This window comes from Ostrea edulis, chromosome 5 (genome assembly GCF_947568905.1).
Source record: "Ostrea edulis chromosome 5, xbOstEdul1.1, whole genome shotgun sequence".
In the NCBI taxonomy this organism is placed as follows: domain Eukaryota; kingdom Metazoa; phylum Mollusca; class Bivalvia; order Ostreida; family Ostreidae; genus Ostrea; species Ostrea edulis.
The window spans coordinates 71,694,002-71,711,177 of NC_079168.1; the positions used below are offsets into that span (position 1 = coordinate 71,694,002).

The 17,176-nt window shown below is 34.1% G+C and overlaps 1 protein-coding gene and 1 long non-coding RNA gene across 3 annotated transcripts; one reads left to right on the plus strand and one right to left on the minus strand.

Moving 5' to 3' along the window:
* On the plus strand, positions 1-5,700 carry LOC125651930 (uncharacterized). 2 transcript variants are annotated; one of them, XM_048880779.2, is made up of 5 exons: positions 1-141; positions 3,429-3,592; positions 3,730-3,933; positions 4,142-4,292; positions 4,937-5,700. In XM_048880779.2, exons 2-5 carry the CDS (start codon positions 3,455-3,457, stop codon positions 5,245-5,247), a joined length of 804 nt encoding a protein of 267 aa, XP_048736736.2. In that variant the 5' UTR covers positions 1-141; positions 3,429-3,454; the 3' UTR covers positions 5,248-5,700. The 2 variants fall into 2 exon arrangements, with proteins under 2 accessions (XP_048736736.2, XP_048736737.2); XM_048880780.2 differs by having other exon boundaries at positions 4-141; positions 3,432-3,592.
* Positions 5,701-8,063: 2,363 nt separating this feature from the next.
* LOC125651931 (uncharacterized) lies at positions 8,064-15,179 on the minus strand. The gene is made up of 3 exons (XR_008803056.1): positions 15,071-15,179; positions 9,854-9,930; positions 8,064-8,591 (listed from the first exon to the last, which is right to left on the minus strand). It is a non-coding gene; the product is annotated as an uncharacterized LOC125651931 (long non-coding RNA).
* Positions 15,180-17,176: the final 1,997 nt, after the last annotated feature.

A 17,176-nucleotide genomic window follows, 5' to 3' on the forward strand; every position in this document is an offset into this window, starting at 1 on the left:
AACGATACGCATGGCTTGTTATAAATATCACACCTGCGTAAGAGAATTATCATTTATAAGTAATCGATGAAGCGTGACGCCCATACTGACACGACGCAGAAGACTTCCGTCGGTTCGCACAGCCGTGGACCACTTGTTCAGGTAAGGTGTTATAATCTTTCCTGTTCGAAAATATAGGGCAGTCATTAATTTCTCCCTCTGTGGTCACTAACTATCACAATTTCTAACATTTAGTGAAGGTCCAAAACGATATTATTTTGGGTTTTTTTCTCTAATTTTATTTTATTATTATTATTATTTTTTTATTTTTTATTTTTTTTTGCTGATTTCTTTTTTATATTTTTGACATTATATGCAAATATAACTAAGCAATTATCACGTGTCACAATTAGATAACAGGTTAAGGCATTGACAGCACTTTTTTAAAATCTTCTTTATATGGTTTCAAAGTTCAGTAAAAATAAATTCCCGAACCATTTACCATGAATATTTCATATGATCATTATGATATAAGGCCCCTACACTCCATTCTTGATCTGTGTATCGGCGCTAGTGGTAGCTGCCGGTGGCATGTCTTTCTATGTTTACTTATTTTCCCTATCCGTGTTCAGTTGTTTACTGTATACGTTATTCATCACTCCAACTTTACACAGAGAGATAAGGAGTTTAAACGAAACATTCAGTATATCGGAACCTGAGATATAGAAGAAGAAAAAAACCACTGGGTGGAAAAATTAAACTGGTGGCTAAATCCGTATCTACGAGGGCAATTTATATACATTATTCAGTTATTTAGCTGAATGCTGCTTTACATTGCTTCAAGGATATTTTATAATTCACTTCTATTCAAAAAGTTGCGGCTCGAACTTAATTGCGCATTACGATATATTAATTACTCAGCATATACAATTACTGCATTTAATAAATGCACAGCAAACTGAGTTCCATGAACGAGTAACTGACAAGGGGCGTGTTTTATTACAGGTATTATTCACAGAGATGACTTGATTAGTCTGGCGACATACAACTTTATATTATTGACTATAATTATAAAGTCAGAACTTTTATTACATTAATGTGGGCCTATGAACAAGACAACATATAATTGTGTTCTTTTCACAAGAGCCTACGGTAACTATTGAATAAATTCCTCCAGAACCTCAAATTTAATCTGACAGCGCCGCTCTACATGTCTGCAAATTGAAAGACAGTAATATGTACAACACGTGCTGATTTCCTGATAGCTTGTACAGGAACCCAGCCTCCAGCTCTTTCTGTCAATGTATGTTTTTTTAAACACTCTCACCAATTACCTACATCAAAAATCAATGTAAATGATACTTATACAGTGGCGAATCTAGAGCCCCCCCCCCCCCTCCCCGTTTGTTGACACCCCCTCCCCAATTAGTACAACAACAACAAAAGTAAAATATTTGACATTGTATTTACATGTAAGTGCATAAAGAAAAACAAATCAATTATTTGTTGTTTTTTATTGATTTTATTTTGTATGACGTATTTAGCTAGAATAACTCACAAAAGTAACTTCAAAAGCCTCAAAACCTTGGGGCCTCTAGAGCTTATTCCACTTTAACAAATCCTGGATCCGCCAATATAGAACACACACACAAAAGATTTGGCAAAACCTTGTATACATGAATACATATACACTGTTTTGTCATATACTTCGCATTGCTGCATGCTTATTGTAAAACTGAATCTACGAAGTATTCTGTACAAGGGGAATTTAATGATTATAATTATGATACTTTCACCGCCCAAAAAGGGATGAAAACCTCAACCATTATTACACATAATTCCAACCAGAGTTTTGTGTGTAGGGGGGGGGGGGGGGTGCAACCCTTCTAATTCCCGCTAGGTACGCCTCTGTTCATTTTATACATTGTTATATTTACGGAGTTGTATCATTTTCGTATATAAGTTCTCAAAGTGCTTATATTTTTTTTTTATATTGAAAAAGTGTGTCAATTTGGTTGATACAGTCTGCATTCGTTAAATTATTCATAAAACAGTACCCATTTTACTAATGTTTGACGTCATACGCAGCCTCCTTTCCAATGTTTGTCATAACCAGCACGATTGTAAAGAGTTTACATTCGTTACGTAATATATGTGAAGTTCATCACAAAAGTGGAAGTAATTTGATACAATTTATTTCCTTATTGCCGTAACAGGTATATGGAAATTCAAGTCAGATTGTGCATTCATATATCATCTTAATATAACATTTAATCAATGATTTGTTGATGGGTTTCTTCTAAAGATATATCTCGAACAATCCGAACCTTGTAAGAACCAAACAATGGTATCCTTTTACCCATGACAATTTAAGAGAACACAGCATGTCAGTTCAAAATACAACCTGGAGGCATTTAGTGACAGCGGCAACAGTTAGCAACGGTTAGAAATGCAAATGTGCTTTTCAAGTTTTCATTAATTTACATATTAAGTAAACATTTTAAAAACACACGGATCAAGGCAAGGGGTTATGTCAGGTTACTTTCTTTACAGAGTTAGGACAACCGAATGTCACTCATCCCCATTTTTTCCAGAAGTGCTTGTTTGTAAATATCTGTCTCCCGCATGGAATCGACCCACGTGATCCACCTCAGTTAGCCCTCTTTTTAGATTTAAGGCGTGATATATATATTTAATGTTTTCTCTTTTTCATCAATTGCTCTTGTCAAGTTTCTAAAAAGTGGAATGTTACATACTATGAAAAATCAAATCAAATCTGTCTTTAAGTCGTGATGAGAACAAAAAACCATATCAAAAGTTATCAATATCATTCGTTTTGTTGTTGTTGGGGGGGGGGGGGGGGGGTACAGAAGGGTGTTGCATATCCGGTCCAGTTTTCGAATGCCTGTGGTTATATAATCTGCAAAGTTTACAGAGAAATATCATTAAATATTATCGATTATTCTCCAAATCTAGCAACAATTAGTTATTTGTACAGACACTTAATTAACAGCCCACAGGAAACCATGCTGTACATGTCACTAATTTTTCATTTATATGCTATATATGCTAAACTTAATGAAAGAGCTGTCAATTTACCTCAACAAAACTTGAAAGTGCTTTCTTTTAAAATGCATGCAAGTGATAAAAAAAAATCATATAGAAACATGAACATTTCGATTATTCTCTACGAAGTATATTTAATTCTAATGACTTTATAATAATTGCTTTCGAGACAAAAATTATTCCCTATACATCTTTTAAAATGAATGTCTATCGTTCCATGCACACTTAAAACACACAACTTGTTTTTCTGATTAATGACCATTTCTAATTGCTATCTAAAAGTGACGAGGTTTCAGACATATTTAAAACCCATCTTTTTGACAGAGGCTATCAAAGCTAATCACATTTACCAAGACCTAATTGACAACTTTTCTTTTCCTCAGTAGTTTAATCCTGTTTTACTGCCATCATGGCGGCCCGAAAGTTGAGCGGTGTGATGATGCGCAGGAAGAGCAGTGAGGGTCTACTGGACACAGCAGACGACCTGGCCGAGAAACTGGACTGTCTTGGCGACATCTTGGAAGAAATCGACCATAAGTACAGCGAGGTCAGTCTTCATATTGGGTGGAGAGGTTTACACCTAAATTTGCAAGAGTAATAATGGACACTACGAAGAGTAACCTCGATCGCTGATTTCCGAATATATCTTGAATTGTGTACAGCTTATGAATGTTTTTATTGCAGGCTGTTGAGGAAGAGTGTGCACAGGAAATCGAGAGTGGAACCAACGTTCGTTTGTACAGACGACTTAAAGATGGTCTCGAGTCAGCGAGGACATTGATTGGCTGTCTAAGGCGGGAAAAATGGCGTCTGAGCAGACGAAGAATGAGCGTTGAGCTGAGACTTGGCGAAATGGACGATTACAAAAAACACATCAAGAGAGATATGGTATCTATCATTCCCTGCATACAACATTTTTTATAATCACCAACCAAAATTATAGTGCACTGTGATGTAGCATGTAAAATTATCGCCCATCTTAATGTGCACTATCAAGTCATATATATGTTACTTGTGAATTGTACAGAGCTCCAGTAATATTTCTGCTTGGAATCTATTCATTGTTGGAAGAGTAACACGATCATTTTATTTACAGACAAGTTTGAACGACACGGTGGATGTTCTGAGTTTGCGGGTTATCCAGCTTGAGAACGATTTAGTGGAGCAGCAGGAAATACAGGAGGAACTCGAGGCGGAGAGGGCCGACCTCGAGCAACAGGTCATTAAGCTGGAACTCAAGTGTAAAGGTAACACGTCTTAATGGCACTGAAAGGTCCCAAAACAATAGAATTAAGTATAGAGGTAATGTTCACTGAAAGGTCCCAAAACATTAGCATGGTTATTTAATTACAGCCAACACTCTTAACCGGCATTCCATCGTTCTAAACATCGTTATAGATACATAACATTTTATGACCTCATAATTACCCTCGCAAAACTTCATAAAAAATTGTTTTGGTATGTTTATGTACCAGGTAACAGGAGAGTACCATGGATTTATACACTCGGAGAAGGCTCACCCTTCCAGTTAGAATCGTATCACATTGCGGATTGAGGAATATGTTCTACATACAAGATGTGTTTCGTGTTGTTTTACGTCCCATTCGAGAATTTTTCTTTCTGCTTTGTTTTTTGGTAGAGAAACATCCAAAAGCAATCAATCAAATTTATTTAATATTCCTACTACTCGGTTCTTTATTGAATAAATCAATACTGCGTGATTTAAGATGTGTCGGTGACTCATTTCTCATTTTCATATTTTATGAATAGCCGTATTTACTGTCATCAGTTATATATCTCCAACTGCCTACGCATCTTAATTTCGGTAGTGCTGTGCAAAACAGTTGCATTTCATATTCTGAATTTCATTTTTTGAATCCCTCTATTTCAGATTTTGAACAAGAGAAGATAGCTTTCCAGGAAGAGTTCAAGTCTGTAAAACGACAGCGGTCCAATGTTTCACTTCAGCTGGAAAATGACGAATTGCTCTCAGACATGGAGGTGTTGCAGGAAGAAAACAGAAACCTAAAAGAAATGATCCGCGCCCTTGAGGACGCTAACAACCCGAAAAACCAGGATGGTGGATCAAATATGAACGGGTACAAAACTATACAATACATTGAAAATAATAACAACAAAGTGCCGCTTAAATTCGAGTCACCGTTTCTGCTCAATGAACAAAGTGAATCGACGAATCTGTGATCTGTGAGTAGTGAAGGAGAAGAAGTGTGTTCGAACTGTAGATCAGGACAGCCAGTGGTAATCAAGGAGTCCTACAATGAAAGCGTTGCGAATCTGAAAGGTGACAATTCCTAGAATATCATTGTTTAAAGGTTTCGTCATGCACACCATCCCAAAGACAACAAGGTTTATCACAGTGCTGAGGGATCCTTTTATTTTTATTTTTTGTCTCTCACTGGCCGCAAAAACGTTGCACAGACGCATTTGTTTTGAGTTAGTACTGATGTAATTAATGCATATTTGTATATTTAATGAAATTTGAATATGTTTGCAAGATGTATAACTATGCGATATTTGCATTCTTCAAAACACTTGTGTCAAAGATGTACGAAGTTCACGTAGATTATATACACAGTGCACTCGTCTTAGAACACTTATTAGATACCAACTGAACATAAATTCTTAATAAACAAATGTCTGTTTTGACTTCTTTTGAGAAAGGTTTTGTTACGGAAGATCTTATCAAAGATATCATGCTATCATCATTTTTGTTTTTTAATTATTACTATTATTTTAAGAATAGACCAATATTTTTAAACTGCTTACAAATATTCAGACAGAAAATAAGAACTATATCGCCCTGGCAATCTAATTAAAATCAGATCCTATGATCCGCTCATTTACTATCGCTACACATACCTTAAACTGACCGCTCTGGTACCGGTTCTGTAGTATTGCCAACAACTTAGAAAAATTCACACAGGACACTATACAGAATTCAAGTAGCATTGAGAAATGTCGTGAGATTCCCAATCTAACTAAAGTACAGACCTATATCATATATTTTTAATATAATATAGGTCTGTACTTTAGTCAGATCGTGAGATTCCGAAACACCGCTGTATTTACACTTGTGAGGGGAATAAAGTTCTTATGATTTTGAACCCATATTGCTAACAACGTAATGTAAAGTATCATTTGTTAACAATTTAAAAACAATATTTTAAAAAATTATAGGAACATGTTACAGCTGTATTCATTGTTTCTATGGCGACAGATAATCTTCAGAGGAATGGTTGAAGCAGGGTAATATCAGAAACCTATACTAGGTCATGTTTTGTGTTTAGTGTGCATGTCTGCAATTAGTGAAATGGCGGGTAATCATTAAATTTTACTATATATACGTCACATTCTTCGTGACGTGTGTTCGCTGTTAATACTGACAGGATCGAGATCTCAAAAGAATAAATCATGATATGTAATTGCATTATAATGAACTCATGAATTAAATATTACCACATGAAAACACTTTTAAAAATATGATTTTTGATGAATCTTCTTTTCTTACATAAATTAAGTATATAAGTGTTCTTGGCGACCGGGAAATCCAGTTTAGAATTCATTGAGAAATGTTTATTTGGTATTTCATATAGAACAATCAACCGAGTGTGTTGTCCTACTGATTGGCTTCCATAAGTTTTTATATACCACCTGTCAATAGAAATATCGAAAACAAATCGATCAATTTGTTTTGTTAATCTGATGGTCATAACTATCTAATTAGTCTTACTAGCAAATAATCTTAGATATTAGGTGGGTGATTTATTATATGAACAATAAATGGTTCATATAGAGATTTGCTTATAATGCAATTTCTCCACGAGGTCATTGACAGGAAAGCACGACCTTCCAGGGGCACCTGTTACAAGGACACATAAAATAATTTGTTTATAAATAATACTATGGTAAATAAAAGAAAGTATTCTGAATCGAATGTAAATTGGATGGTGGTCGAAATTCGTACAATGTATATATTTTTTAATTATTATTATTCGGCGGGGGGGGGGGGTAAATATTGTTTATTGGAATTTTTACAAACCCCTACATTCCAACCTAACCAGTGGATATGGGGTAATTAATATGTAAAATAATATGTATACAACAAGTACTCACAAATAAAGAAAGAAAAGAGGGCAGAACAGTATGTAAAAAAAAGTGTTATAATACTCTGGCTACATATTCCTTATACAAAAAGTAGGCCAAGGTTTAAAGGTATAGGACAGTCATATAATGACAGTCTATTGATATTTTATCAAATATGATTGATAATTCAATGGATACACAATATTTTATTAATGAATACATCTTGATAATTCGATGACATTCTATCAAGATACACATAATTATAATATATCCGTGGATACTTCCTTATATTTAACCTGTGGATGCATCTTGATATTTTACCAATTGATACATCTTGATACTTTATCAATGGATACTTGATGGTATTTTTTATCAATGGACATTTGATACATAATGATATTTTATGAATGCAGCATAGTTGCATCACTGTCACATGTGCCGCTCGAAGTTCGTACTTCAGAGATGGTCGTTGGTGTTTCGCGAACTTTAGAATAAACAACATTACAATTTTGTGTACATACTTTCTTGACGTGCAGAAAAAATGTCAACATGATGTTTATAAGGACAGCCATTTCCTGTCACTGATGAAAAAAGTCTTGAATTTATGTGAAGGACAATTTATTCATTAGTGAGTGGATTCTGTTCTAATGAGCCTTTATCCTCATGAAATGACACAATAAGGAAACTGTTATATGACGAGACATGATTATGTACATATAGCCAATCCATTATCCTTTAATTTAATATTTTCGCCCATGCTATTCTATTTCAGCGAAGCACTTAAATCATGCAGCGAGGTATGTTAATTTACTGCACTTTGCCTGTCAGTATGAGTGTTGTTGTAAGTTGGTTTCAGAGAAGGTGATTAAATAAAGTTATTAAAAGAGAATTACTTTCTGTGAAGAAACATACATTCAGGTACAGTAATAAAACCTGTACTAGAGAAAGTTCAAGTCTATATTTCACAACAACGTATTTCGTTACACTCGTTTGTAGGTCTTATATTTATTTATTTATTTTTTGTATTCATGTTTTATATAGAAAGTCAAGCAAACAATTACTTTGTTACACTCGTGTATTGCACACCAAAATAGGAAGCCAAGCAAACTTTTTTAGTACTATAAAAAAGGTTTCTGCTGATGAATATTCATTTTTTTTTTAATGACCAAAAATGCCTAAATGTAAACATGAAACTAGCACTGTTGTAACGCAATGACGTAAGAACCGCCCAATAACATTGCATACAGTTTGTTTACAATAATAGTGGAAAAATTGCAATAATATCAGTGATCTTTCAAACCCTAAAGGACAAAAAGACAAGTGCTGACTTTGATAAGAATTGGCCAAAGTTAAACTCACCTTATTTCTTCCAAAAGTTCCAATCCAGCCTCTATAACATGCCATTATCAAATGTCATTCATGAAAATGATTGTCTTCGTGTCCTGAACATAAAGAAAAAAAAAATGCCATTCGGGTCGACTCTAATGTTATATCTTCTTCTCATCAATGAAAACTACATGAAAACAATTAGATTTCATGTAGAAAATAGAACGCTTTTTCCTCAATACTTTAAGACACATAGTAATGCTTGAAATCTTTAAAGTAGCTCCACCCTCGTGTGACATCATAGGTTTTGTAAAATCTTTAATTAATTAAAATTTGTGCATCATAGACATTTTTTTTTAAAATGTAGGGATTTTATTCAATGGATACATTAAAATATCTGGTAAAGTATTTGAAACTGAAAAAGTGTATATTTTCTATGCATATTTATGCTTTTTTTTATTAAAAATTGTCAAGAGCTAACTCCTATTTTGGTGGGGGGGGGGGGGGGGGTCATTGTATGGGTATCATAATTATATAGTTCAAATATTTTTATGAAGTAGCTCTTTCGTCACCAATTAAAATTTAAAATTTTGGCATTTTCGTCCAAAGTCAATCGTATCAAGCACAAACATAATTATATTTTTGTCAGCACAATGTGTGTTCAGTTTGGTGGGTCTGAATAACAAAATGTCAATGATGTGAAAAATGCCATTTATTAATGTAAATGGCAGATAATATGCAATGGTAAATACAACCAATAATAAACAAGATATACATGATGAAACATCACAATCAACATACATTTAATATCCAAAATTATATGGCCCACCAAAAATGGGGAACTTAACACCCCCATATCAAAATTAATATTCTTCAACATCATCTTCAAGTTTACAATCGATCAATTGCCAACTGAACTATTCGCATATCTATCCCCCCCCCCCCCTTTTTTTTTGTAACTTAACAAAATATGCGTCAGTGTGGGAAGTGGGATTGTTTTTTTATTACTCTGGATTTAATGCAAAGTGCAAAGTTGCGTAACTCAACAATCAAAAATGCATCCCCTTGCGCTACGCAAGAACAGTACAAGAGTGATAACTCTAATAAGATGACCTACAGCTTGCCAAAAATTAGTTTATTTCATAAACTCTATTATATCTTCGCAATTTAAATGATATCTTATTTTTCGAATATATAGTAAAAGGGTTGCCATAAAATATCCCTATATTGAAATGAGAACATTATGCAATGTTCGTTAATAAGTTCCACCTCCATTTAGGCTATCATGATCGGATATATAGATAAGAAATTCTATTAAATAAAGGTGTATGTGTCTGTTCCAATTTCTTTTTGTCACTCCGTATTGTGTGTTTCTTACCCTTCGATTTCATGAACACTGCTGCTGCTGCTGTTGCTGAACCTCGCTGTGTGGGTTCCCGGGATGTCCATCTATTTCTGTCAAGAAATAGTGCATTTCAGTAATCGGAGTTATCGTTCGTTCCCCCCCCCCCCCCCCCCCCCCCCCAAACTGCATAAATATATCGGTTAATTATTAAGTATTCATTTTTGAAAATATTTGAGAGTATTAATTTCTACGCTTTCCACCAGCATACTTCATTTAATTCCTTTAATTTTGTTTTGTAATATCCAATGTTTAAAAAAAAATGCATATTAAGACTATTTTGGGAATAAGCCACCGATTTAAGATTCTACTATGTCAAAATAATTAGAAATACGATATAGTATGGTGTACATGTAATGGAGGCCAGTGACGGAGTTTGTTTATTACTACCTTCCATCTTAATATTCCGATCATAACCAATAGGATAACCATGTTTTTTTTCTGAGTGCCGTGTTCTGCTCATTCCAGTCATTAAAGGCAACCATGTTCATAAATGAAATGTCGTTTTCTTTTACGGCATATTCATTCTGTATCTTTTAATGTTTGAATACTCTATTTCATATTCATTTGAGAAAAAACCCAAACACACAAACCAAAAAACCCGAGTCTAAACAAATGAAATGTACATATACATGTATACACACAGTACAAATGCTGCTTGTTTTATTTCGCGAATTTCGTCTTTACTCTGAATGGACGAATTCAAAACTGAACGAATATCCTTCAACCTACCACTAAACACTTTTGAGCGTTTTTAAACTGGGCAAAAAATAACGGGATAAAAAAATTCTCTAAACAAAATTCAATATTTGTAACATTATAGATATGCACCGTGTTTATTATTGATATTTATTATCACCTTCATTTTGGTGTGCATTCAAGAACTATATTTCCGTTATATATATATTGAAACTAAATGCATTACAATAAGCCCCTGCATGAGTTCCACGAAATCTGCAATCTTCATTACATGATAGGTAACTGGTCACTATTGGGGGTTGTCGTTCGTCTTATCATCTGATAGGTGGAACGGAACATTTGGGGGGGGGGGGGGGGGGGGGTGAAACATATGTGGGTTGGGGGTATACATCAAAGTCAGATTATGATATACTTATAAAAAATTATATTTCCCTTTTATGTTAATACTTGTATTCTATATTGGTGTAGTTAATAAATAATTACCCAAAATTGCATGTAATCTATACATACTGGTACTGGTGCACAAACATACTCTAAGCAGGTTCCCCTTTCTCGTTTTGATTTTCTCTCATTTGTGCTAGGTCGCACCATCCCACACCATCGAGCGAGGGGATTTAGACACTGTGTACACAATCAAGAACCCTGTCTGCCCTTCTTAAAAATCTACCTTTCATATGGGGCCATCCACCTTCCATCTCAGCTACAGACCACAGGAGCTCGGTTGTCAGATATTGAAGTTTTTTATTATTTGTTCCCGAATAATAAACTAAAGTATTGCATTACTGTATTTGTGTCCGAATAATAAATTACCGGTTTGTAAATAAAATCTACCATCGGTGTATCATATGTGTACAGGGGGGAAAACCACAGTTAGAAAATGCCTGCGTGTATGTGTGTGGGTGCGTGCGCAATGCCACACTGCTTTAATAACTACGGGAAATTCCTTGAAAATATCTAATATTGTTTAGAAGTTTTTATTCCCTACACAAGGAATCTCCAATTTAAAAAAAAACAACCAAAAGGAATCAAATTCAATACGGAATTTTCAATTTAAAAAATGAATAGTAAAACGGTGAACGGAAAGGTCACTGATGCCCTGGCGAACAGACGGTGAAGCATCCTTAAACTATCTGACTATGTATAACACCAAAACATACACCCTAGGTGATTCAGGAGGGAAAACCAGGTGTTCAAGAAAGCGTTAAACATTGAATAAAGATGTCGGTGATCACCCAGTCAGGAAGAATTCAAACCTTGGGAATCTGCCGTAAGATATAATACCTTTAGACTCAGGGGTACTTAGATTCTTGTAAAAGTCATAACAAGGTTTTAGCTCCAAAGCACCATGTGGAATTATCGAATTTCAATGATTTTGATCAACACGCTGACTTCACCACTATGAAATTCTGTACTGAAAAATATAACGTGGTATGACGTGCTATGAGTGATATGACGTGCTATGAGTGATATGACTGATATGTCAGTCATACTCTTGACAGAAAACTATTAGTAGTACCTATTTGTATCTATTTGATAGTACTTGCTAGTATGTAGTTTGACAGCACTGTTATTTTCACTGATAATAAAGGTTTAAAAGCAAGTAACATCTCTCTCTCTCTCTCTCTCTCTCTCTCTCTCTCTCTCTCTCTCTCTCCCACACTTTAAGAAATAATCAATGACTTCTTTGACACTTTCAACCTAACTTGACAGAAGAATCCCCAGATGAAGAGGATTCCAGTTTGTGAAAATGACAGATCATATCATCTTGAAGGTTGGGGGGGGGGGGGGGGGGGGCGAGAATTATGTAAACTGATGTTAAATTTTAAAAATCTTCTTTAGAACCGCATGGACAACTTCAACCTTCGGCTCAAAGTATTCTTGGGTGAAAGGGATGGATTTAAATGTGTTAAAATGAAGGACTGCAACCTCTTCAAAGGGGATATGATATACTGTATTGGTCAATGGATATCACACTTTTTTTTATTTTTTATATAATTTATTTATTTTTTTGGTCACATACAATACATCAAACACTTACACAAACATACCTTTCATACATGCAGGAAGGACTGCAACCTCTTCAAAGGGGATATGATATATTGGTCAATGGATATCACACTTTATAAATCTTAAAGAGGTTCGTGCCTGAGTTTTGTAGTATTGTTGTGTTTTTTAAGTATATTTTTTATTTTTACATTGTAGGGCAATTGTGAAATTAAAAATAACTGGGGTCGTAGTGCTTGTTACTGAGGAACTTTTTGCACTAAACTTTACTTACAATCTCTTTGCATAAACTCGAACTAATGGTTGGTGTCAATACAACATAGGCAACACAAATCAATCATTACATCAAATAAATACATATCCATGTCTTCTAACAGCATGGGCTATAAAAAGTTTAATGATAGTAGACTAAAAATAAATACTGACCGTTTTGCACTAAATATAAAGAAAAATTCATTATATAGAATTTGATAGTTATCAGAACATATTAGAAGTACTGTTTCTAAAATTGCACATAAGTTATAAAGTCTTGCCTTAAAATTTAAAATGGAACTTTAAAAATTAAAAAAGGGGGAGGGTTATAGATCATACTTTTGAATTATTGACCAACTTATTAATTTTTTTATCGAAACACTCGGGTAAATTAATTGATGTTTGTTTGGAAAAGTATATCAATTACCAAATCAATGAATTTATAACATCTGAATTACAACACTAAGTTTAAACGACTGTAAAACGAAAACTAGAAAATATATTGTTATGAAATAAACTGTTCTATGACCTATCAAACGTAGAGCATCACTGTGAAAGACTCACTTATTTTGGCAATAGGGACAATTTTGGTACTTTGTTATTTCCTCTACTTGTTTCACAAATTACAAAATTGAGATGCACGTCTAGGGGTATACATATTGGCCTTATATTGGATAAAACAGAATCTGTCAAATCGTGCAGTTTTAGAAGGTTTTTTTTAATTAAACAATCCTTCCACCACAAAATAAAGTAGGTTTTATACCCTTTCAAAATTTGCGTTGACATTAAAAAATTGAACTGTGTAGGTTGAAGAAATAAATGAATAATATGTTTGGACCGATGGAATAAGTATTAGACCAGCACACACGCAGATATAGCATCTTGCACAGTTGTGGTCAAAAGCCGTGGTGCTAACTTCCCCAGGAGCCAATTTCAACCAAACTTGGCACATAGCAAAACGTTCATGTCCCTTTTCAAGGGGAGATGATTTGGGCATATTGAAATGTAATCGAAACGATTTTGATCAGGATTGGATGAAACAATGCTTTCAATCTTATTTCCATTGTCAAAAACAAACAAAATACATTTTGATAAGAATCATTGATACTATTGAAATACTTATTATAAAAGATATGCTTCTTTTTTTTTTTTTCTTTTTTTTTTAAATATACATTAATCCCGCACTCGTGTAAACGCCTAGCCATTTCACCGAACGCCTCCTGGCGGCCGGTAATAATTATGTAGATAACGATGAAAGCATAAATTTTGTTTATATCAGCCGTTGATATACATTGAACTGACGATATCAAGAATAATTTGCTTGAAATAAGCCATTGAATTAAATATGAAATTATCATTTATTTCCTCTTCAACTTGATCAATGCTTTTAAGAAAGAAAGATGGTACGTGATTTTCGATTTTTGTTTGAGCTATTTTATTCTCAATGCTCACGTTCTCCTGCAGTTTCGGTGGTTGTATAACAGTTGGTAATAAATATATGATAGCAGCCATAAGCAATTGTGCCTAAAGTGTTCGGCATCATCTAACACAAAGATATATTCAAATAAATCATTATATGCTTTCTGTATTTCACAGGTATTTATTAAAAATTTTCCTTAAATTATGTATGTTTACCCTTTCTTAGGTAAACATTTAACAAAAACGTGTTTAATTCAATTTTCTTGAGACAGAATAGTATATATATATACATGTACAAGATAAAGCGTTTCAGCAAAACATGCAGAAGTCGTGTTTTACATTACGCCAAGGGGTACATCAGATATTCACCACAACAGCAGGGGGTATTTACAAGCATCCTCATATAGTGTAGATTCAAGTTGTTAAAATGGTAGCCCCGGGGGTATGGTGGAATAAAGTTTCATATTTGAATAAGTAAGGAAAAATCTTTTAAAATATTTTCTTTAGAGCAACAGTGCCCATGATTAGTCGTATTGATATGCAAGTATCATCAGGTAGTGCAGATTCCAATTTATTCAAATCATGGCCTTTGATGGTATGATGAGGCGACAATAAAGGATCAAATTTTTACGTGGCAATATATGATGAAATTAATCTGCATCATTTATACTTGTTCTCATGCAAAACATTTTGTATGGTCGGTGAAATGAAACAAATTATTTGCGGCCCTTCTTTGAAGCTTGCAGCAATATGTTTCTTGTCAGTCTATGATATTCATGCACGTATACACCTAAGCTTTCAATATAATACTGAACGTACCTCTATCACAGAAGAGCTGAGATATCTGAAATTGAGTATTAATGGGTTTTTTCTCTTGAACACTGGACCTAGAATTACAAAACGTAGGGTTAGGGTTAATCTTGGCTGAGATTCGGCTTGGCTGAATATTTGGACTGACACTTTCACCGAATCTCGGAGCAGTCGTTCATAATTCATGTCTGGAAATTTACTCTCAGCTTCGGCCGGTTAATGTGCACTTAGGTAACACTGCTGTTCGCTTCAAATAAGTGATTTGACTGTTCAACTAACTCTCTATCACTATTAATGTTGCATTACTTACCGTCTAAGTATGTAAATTCCATAAAATGAACTATCACTAAGTTTTCCGTTCAAATGATGACTTCCATGGCGCAATATGTTATCTCCCGAAATTGAAGAGTTCCAATAGTTTGTTTTTTAAATTAGCGAAAGACAAGACGGTATGTGGAGATACAATATACCAGTAACTAGATAATACTGACTATAGGAACTCTTCAGTTTTAGGAGATAAAATATTGTGTCATGGAAGTCATCATTTGAACGGAAAATTTAGTGATTACATGTATTTTCATTTTGGGATTTTCATACCTAAACGGTAAGCAATGCAAAATTAGTAGTGATAGAGAGTTAGTTGAACAGTCAAATCACTTATTTGAAGCGAACAGCAGTGTCACCTAAGTGCACATTAATTGCTAGAACCGGCCGAAGCTGAGAGTAAATTTCCAGACATGAATTGTGAAGGACTGCTCCGAGATTCGGCGAAGACGTCAATCCAAATATTTAACCAAGCCGAATCTCATCCGAGATTAGGTTAGTGTTAGATATAAGCATTATAATTATACAGTGTAGATTGTTCGAATTGGCTTAAGATAAGGTCATGGGGCCTGAAACTTTCAAAAATTCAAATATGTATGGAAACCACCTTAAAATCTTCTTTGAAACAGCAAGGGTACAGTATGTCCAATGAAAATAAAAGCGTCCTCGTCAGATTTAGTTTAATTAGAATAATTTCCACTTGTGTTTACATTGTAAAGCATGCCAGGGTGAATTATTTATTGAAAATAGAACAAATGTGGCATTCCTGGTTAGGATTATAAGGGGTTCCCTGTATTCTTTATATATAAGAAAAGTTAAGAAATCATTATTTAAAGACAGTTTTAGTGTAATTAAATGCCCCCCTCCACTCCGGACAGGATTAAGTCACAGTGGAATATAGACTTCGAGAATCTCAGGAATGACACAAAAAGTATAATTTTTCAAATCAATATGCATTCTAAAATAAACATACCTATATTGATTTGCTAATTTTATGTGGAGTTAATGCCATGTTACCACTCCGGATAAAACTTTAGAAGTAGATAATTTCAAGCAGGTGAACAATGTGGCCCTGCATCTCTTGGTCATTGTGTTCTCTGTCTGTCCGTCTGTCTGTCCGTCTGTCTGTCTGTCATACATTCTTTTAAAGAGAGAACAAAATCGTTTTACTTGTGATTAGATAAATCTTATAGATGTGCAATATGATTTTTTAAAATTTCGATTTGGGTCCAGTTGGTTCAAATAGGGGCCAAGAAGGGTCGAGTTCATGTGGTTGTATAGAATATCATCAGCCTATAATAAAGTGTTTGTGATTGTTGATGCATAAAATGGTTCCGATGTTGAAATCGATCTGCATTGTCAGGGTGAGTGATCAATTAATTTTTAAAGGCAGGTTTAATTCCAACGAAATATGTTGTTAAATACTGCAACTTACAAAAATTATACATGTACGGTTGTTTTGCATCAAACTTTGTTCGGATGTTAAAATTGACCTACATTTGAGGGAGTTAATTATCAAGATGAATTGTGGGCGCAGATTCAACTCTGGTATAATACAGTAACAATACATTTAACAATACTTACATTACCAATGTTTTTGCTTTTTATATCTTTACTATAATTACATACTATAATTGTAAACAATGCACTAATGAATCTTGATAAATATGCTTCAATTTTTATGTTAGATTTGTAGAGATGTAAAGGAAAATATTTTCAAGTGACAGCCTGTCTTTTTAATACACTCTTTCCGAAATGAGCCGAGTGCTGACCATGTAATTGTTTTATTAA

Excerpts from the sequence above, each read along its gene's own strand:
- LOC125651930 (XM_048880779.2), top strand. The coding sequence starts at position 3,455 with ATGGCGGCCCGAAAGTTGAGCGGTGTGATGATGCGCAGGAAGAGCAGT. Across the intron at positions 3,593-3,729 it reads TCGACCATAAGTACAGCGAG|GCTGTTGAGGAAGAGTGTGC; the intron begins GTCAGTCTTCAT and ends TTTTTATTGCAG. Across the intron at positions 4,293-4,936 it reads GCTGGAACTCAAGTGTAAAG|ATTTTGAACAAGAGAAGATA; the intron begins GTAACACGTCTT and ends CCTCTATTTCAG.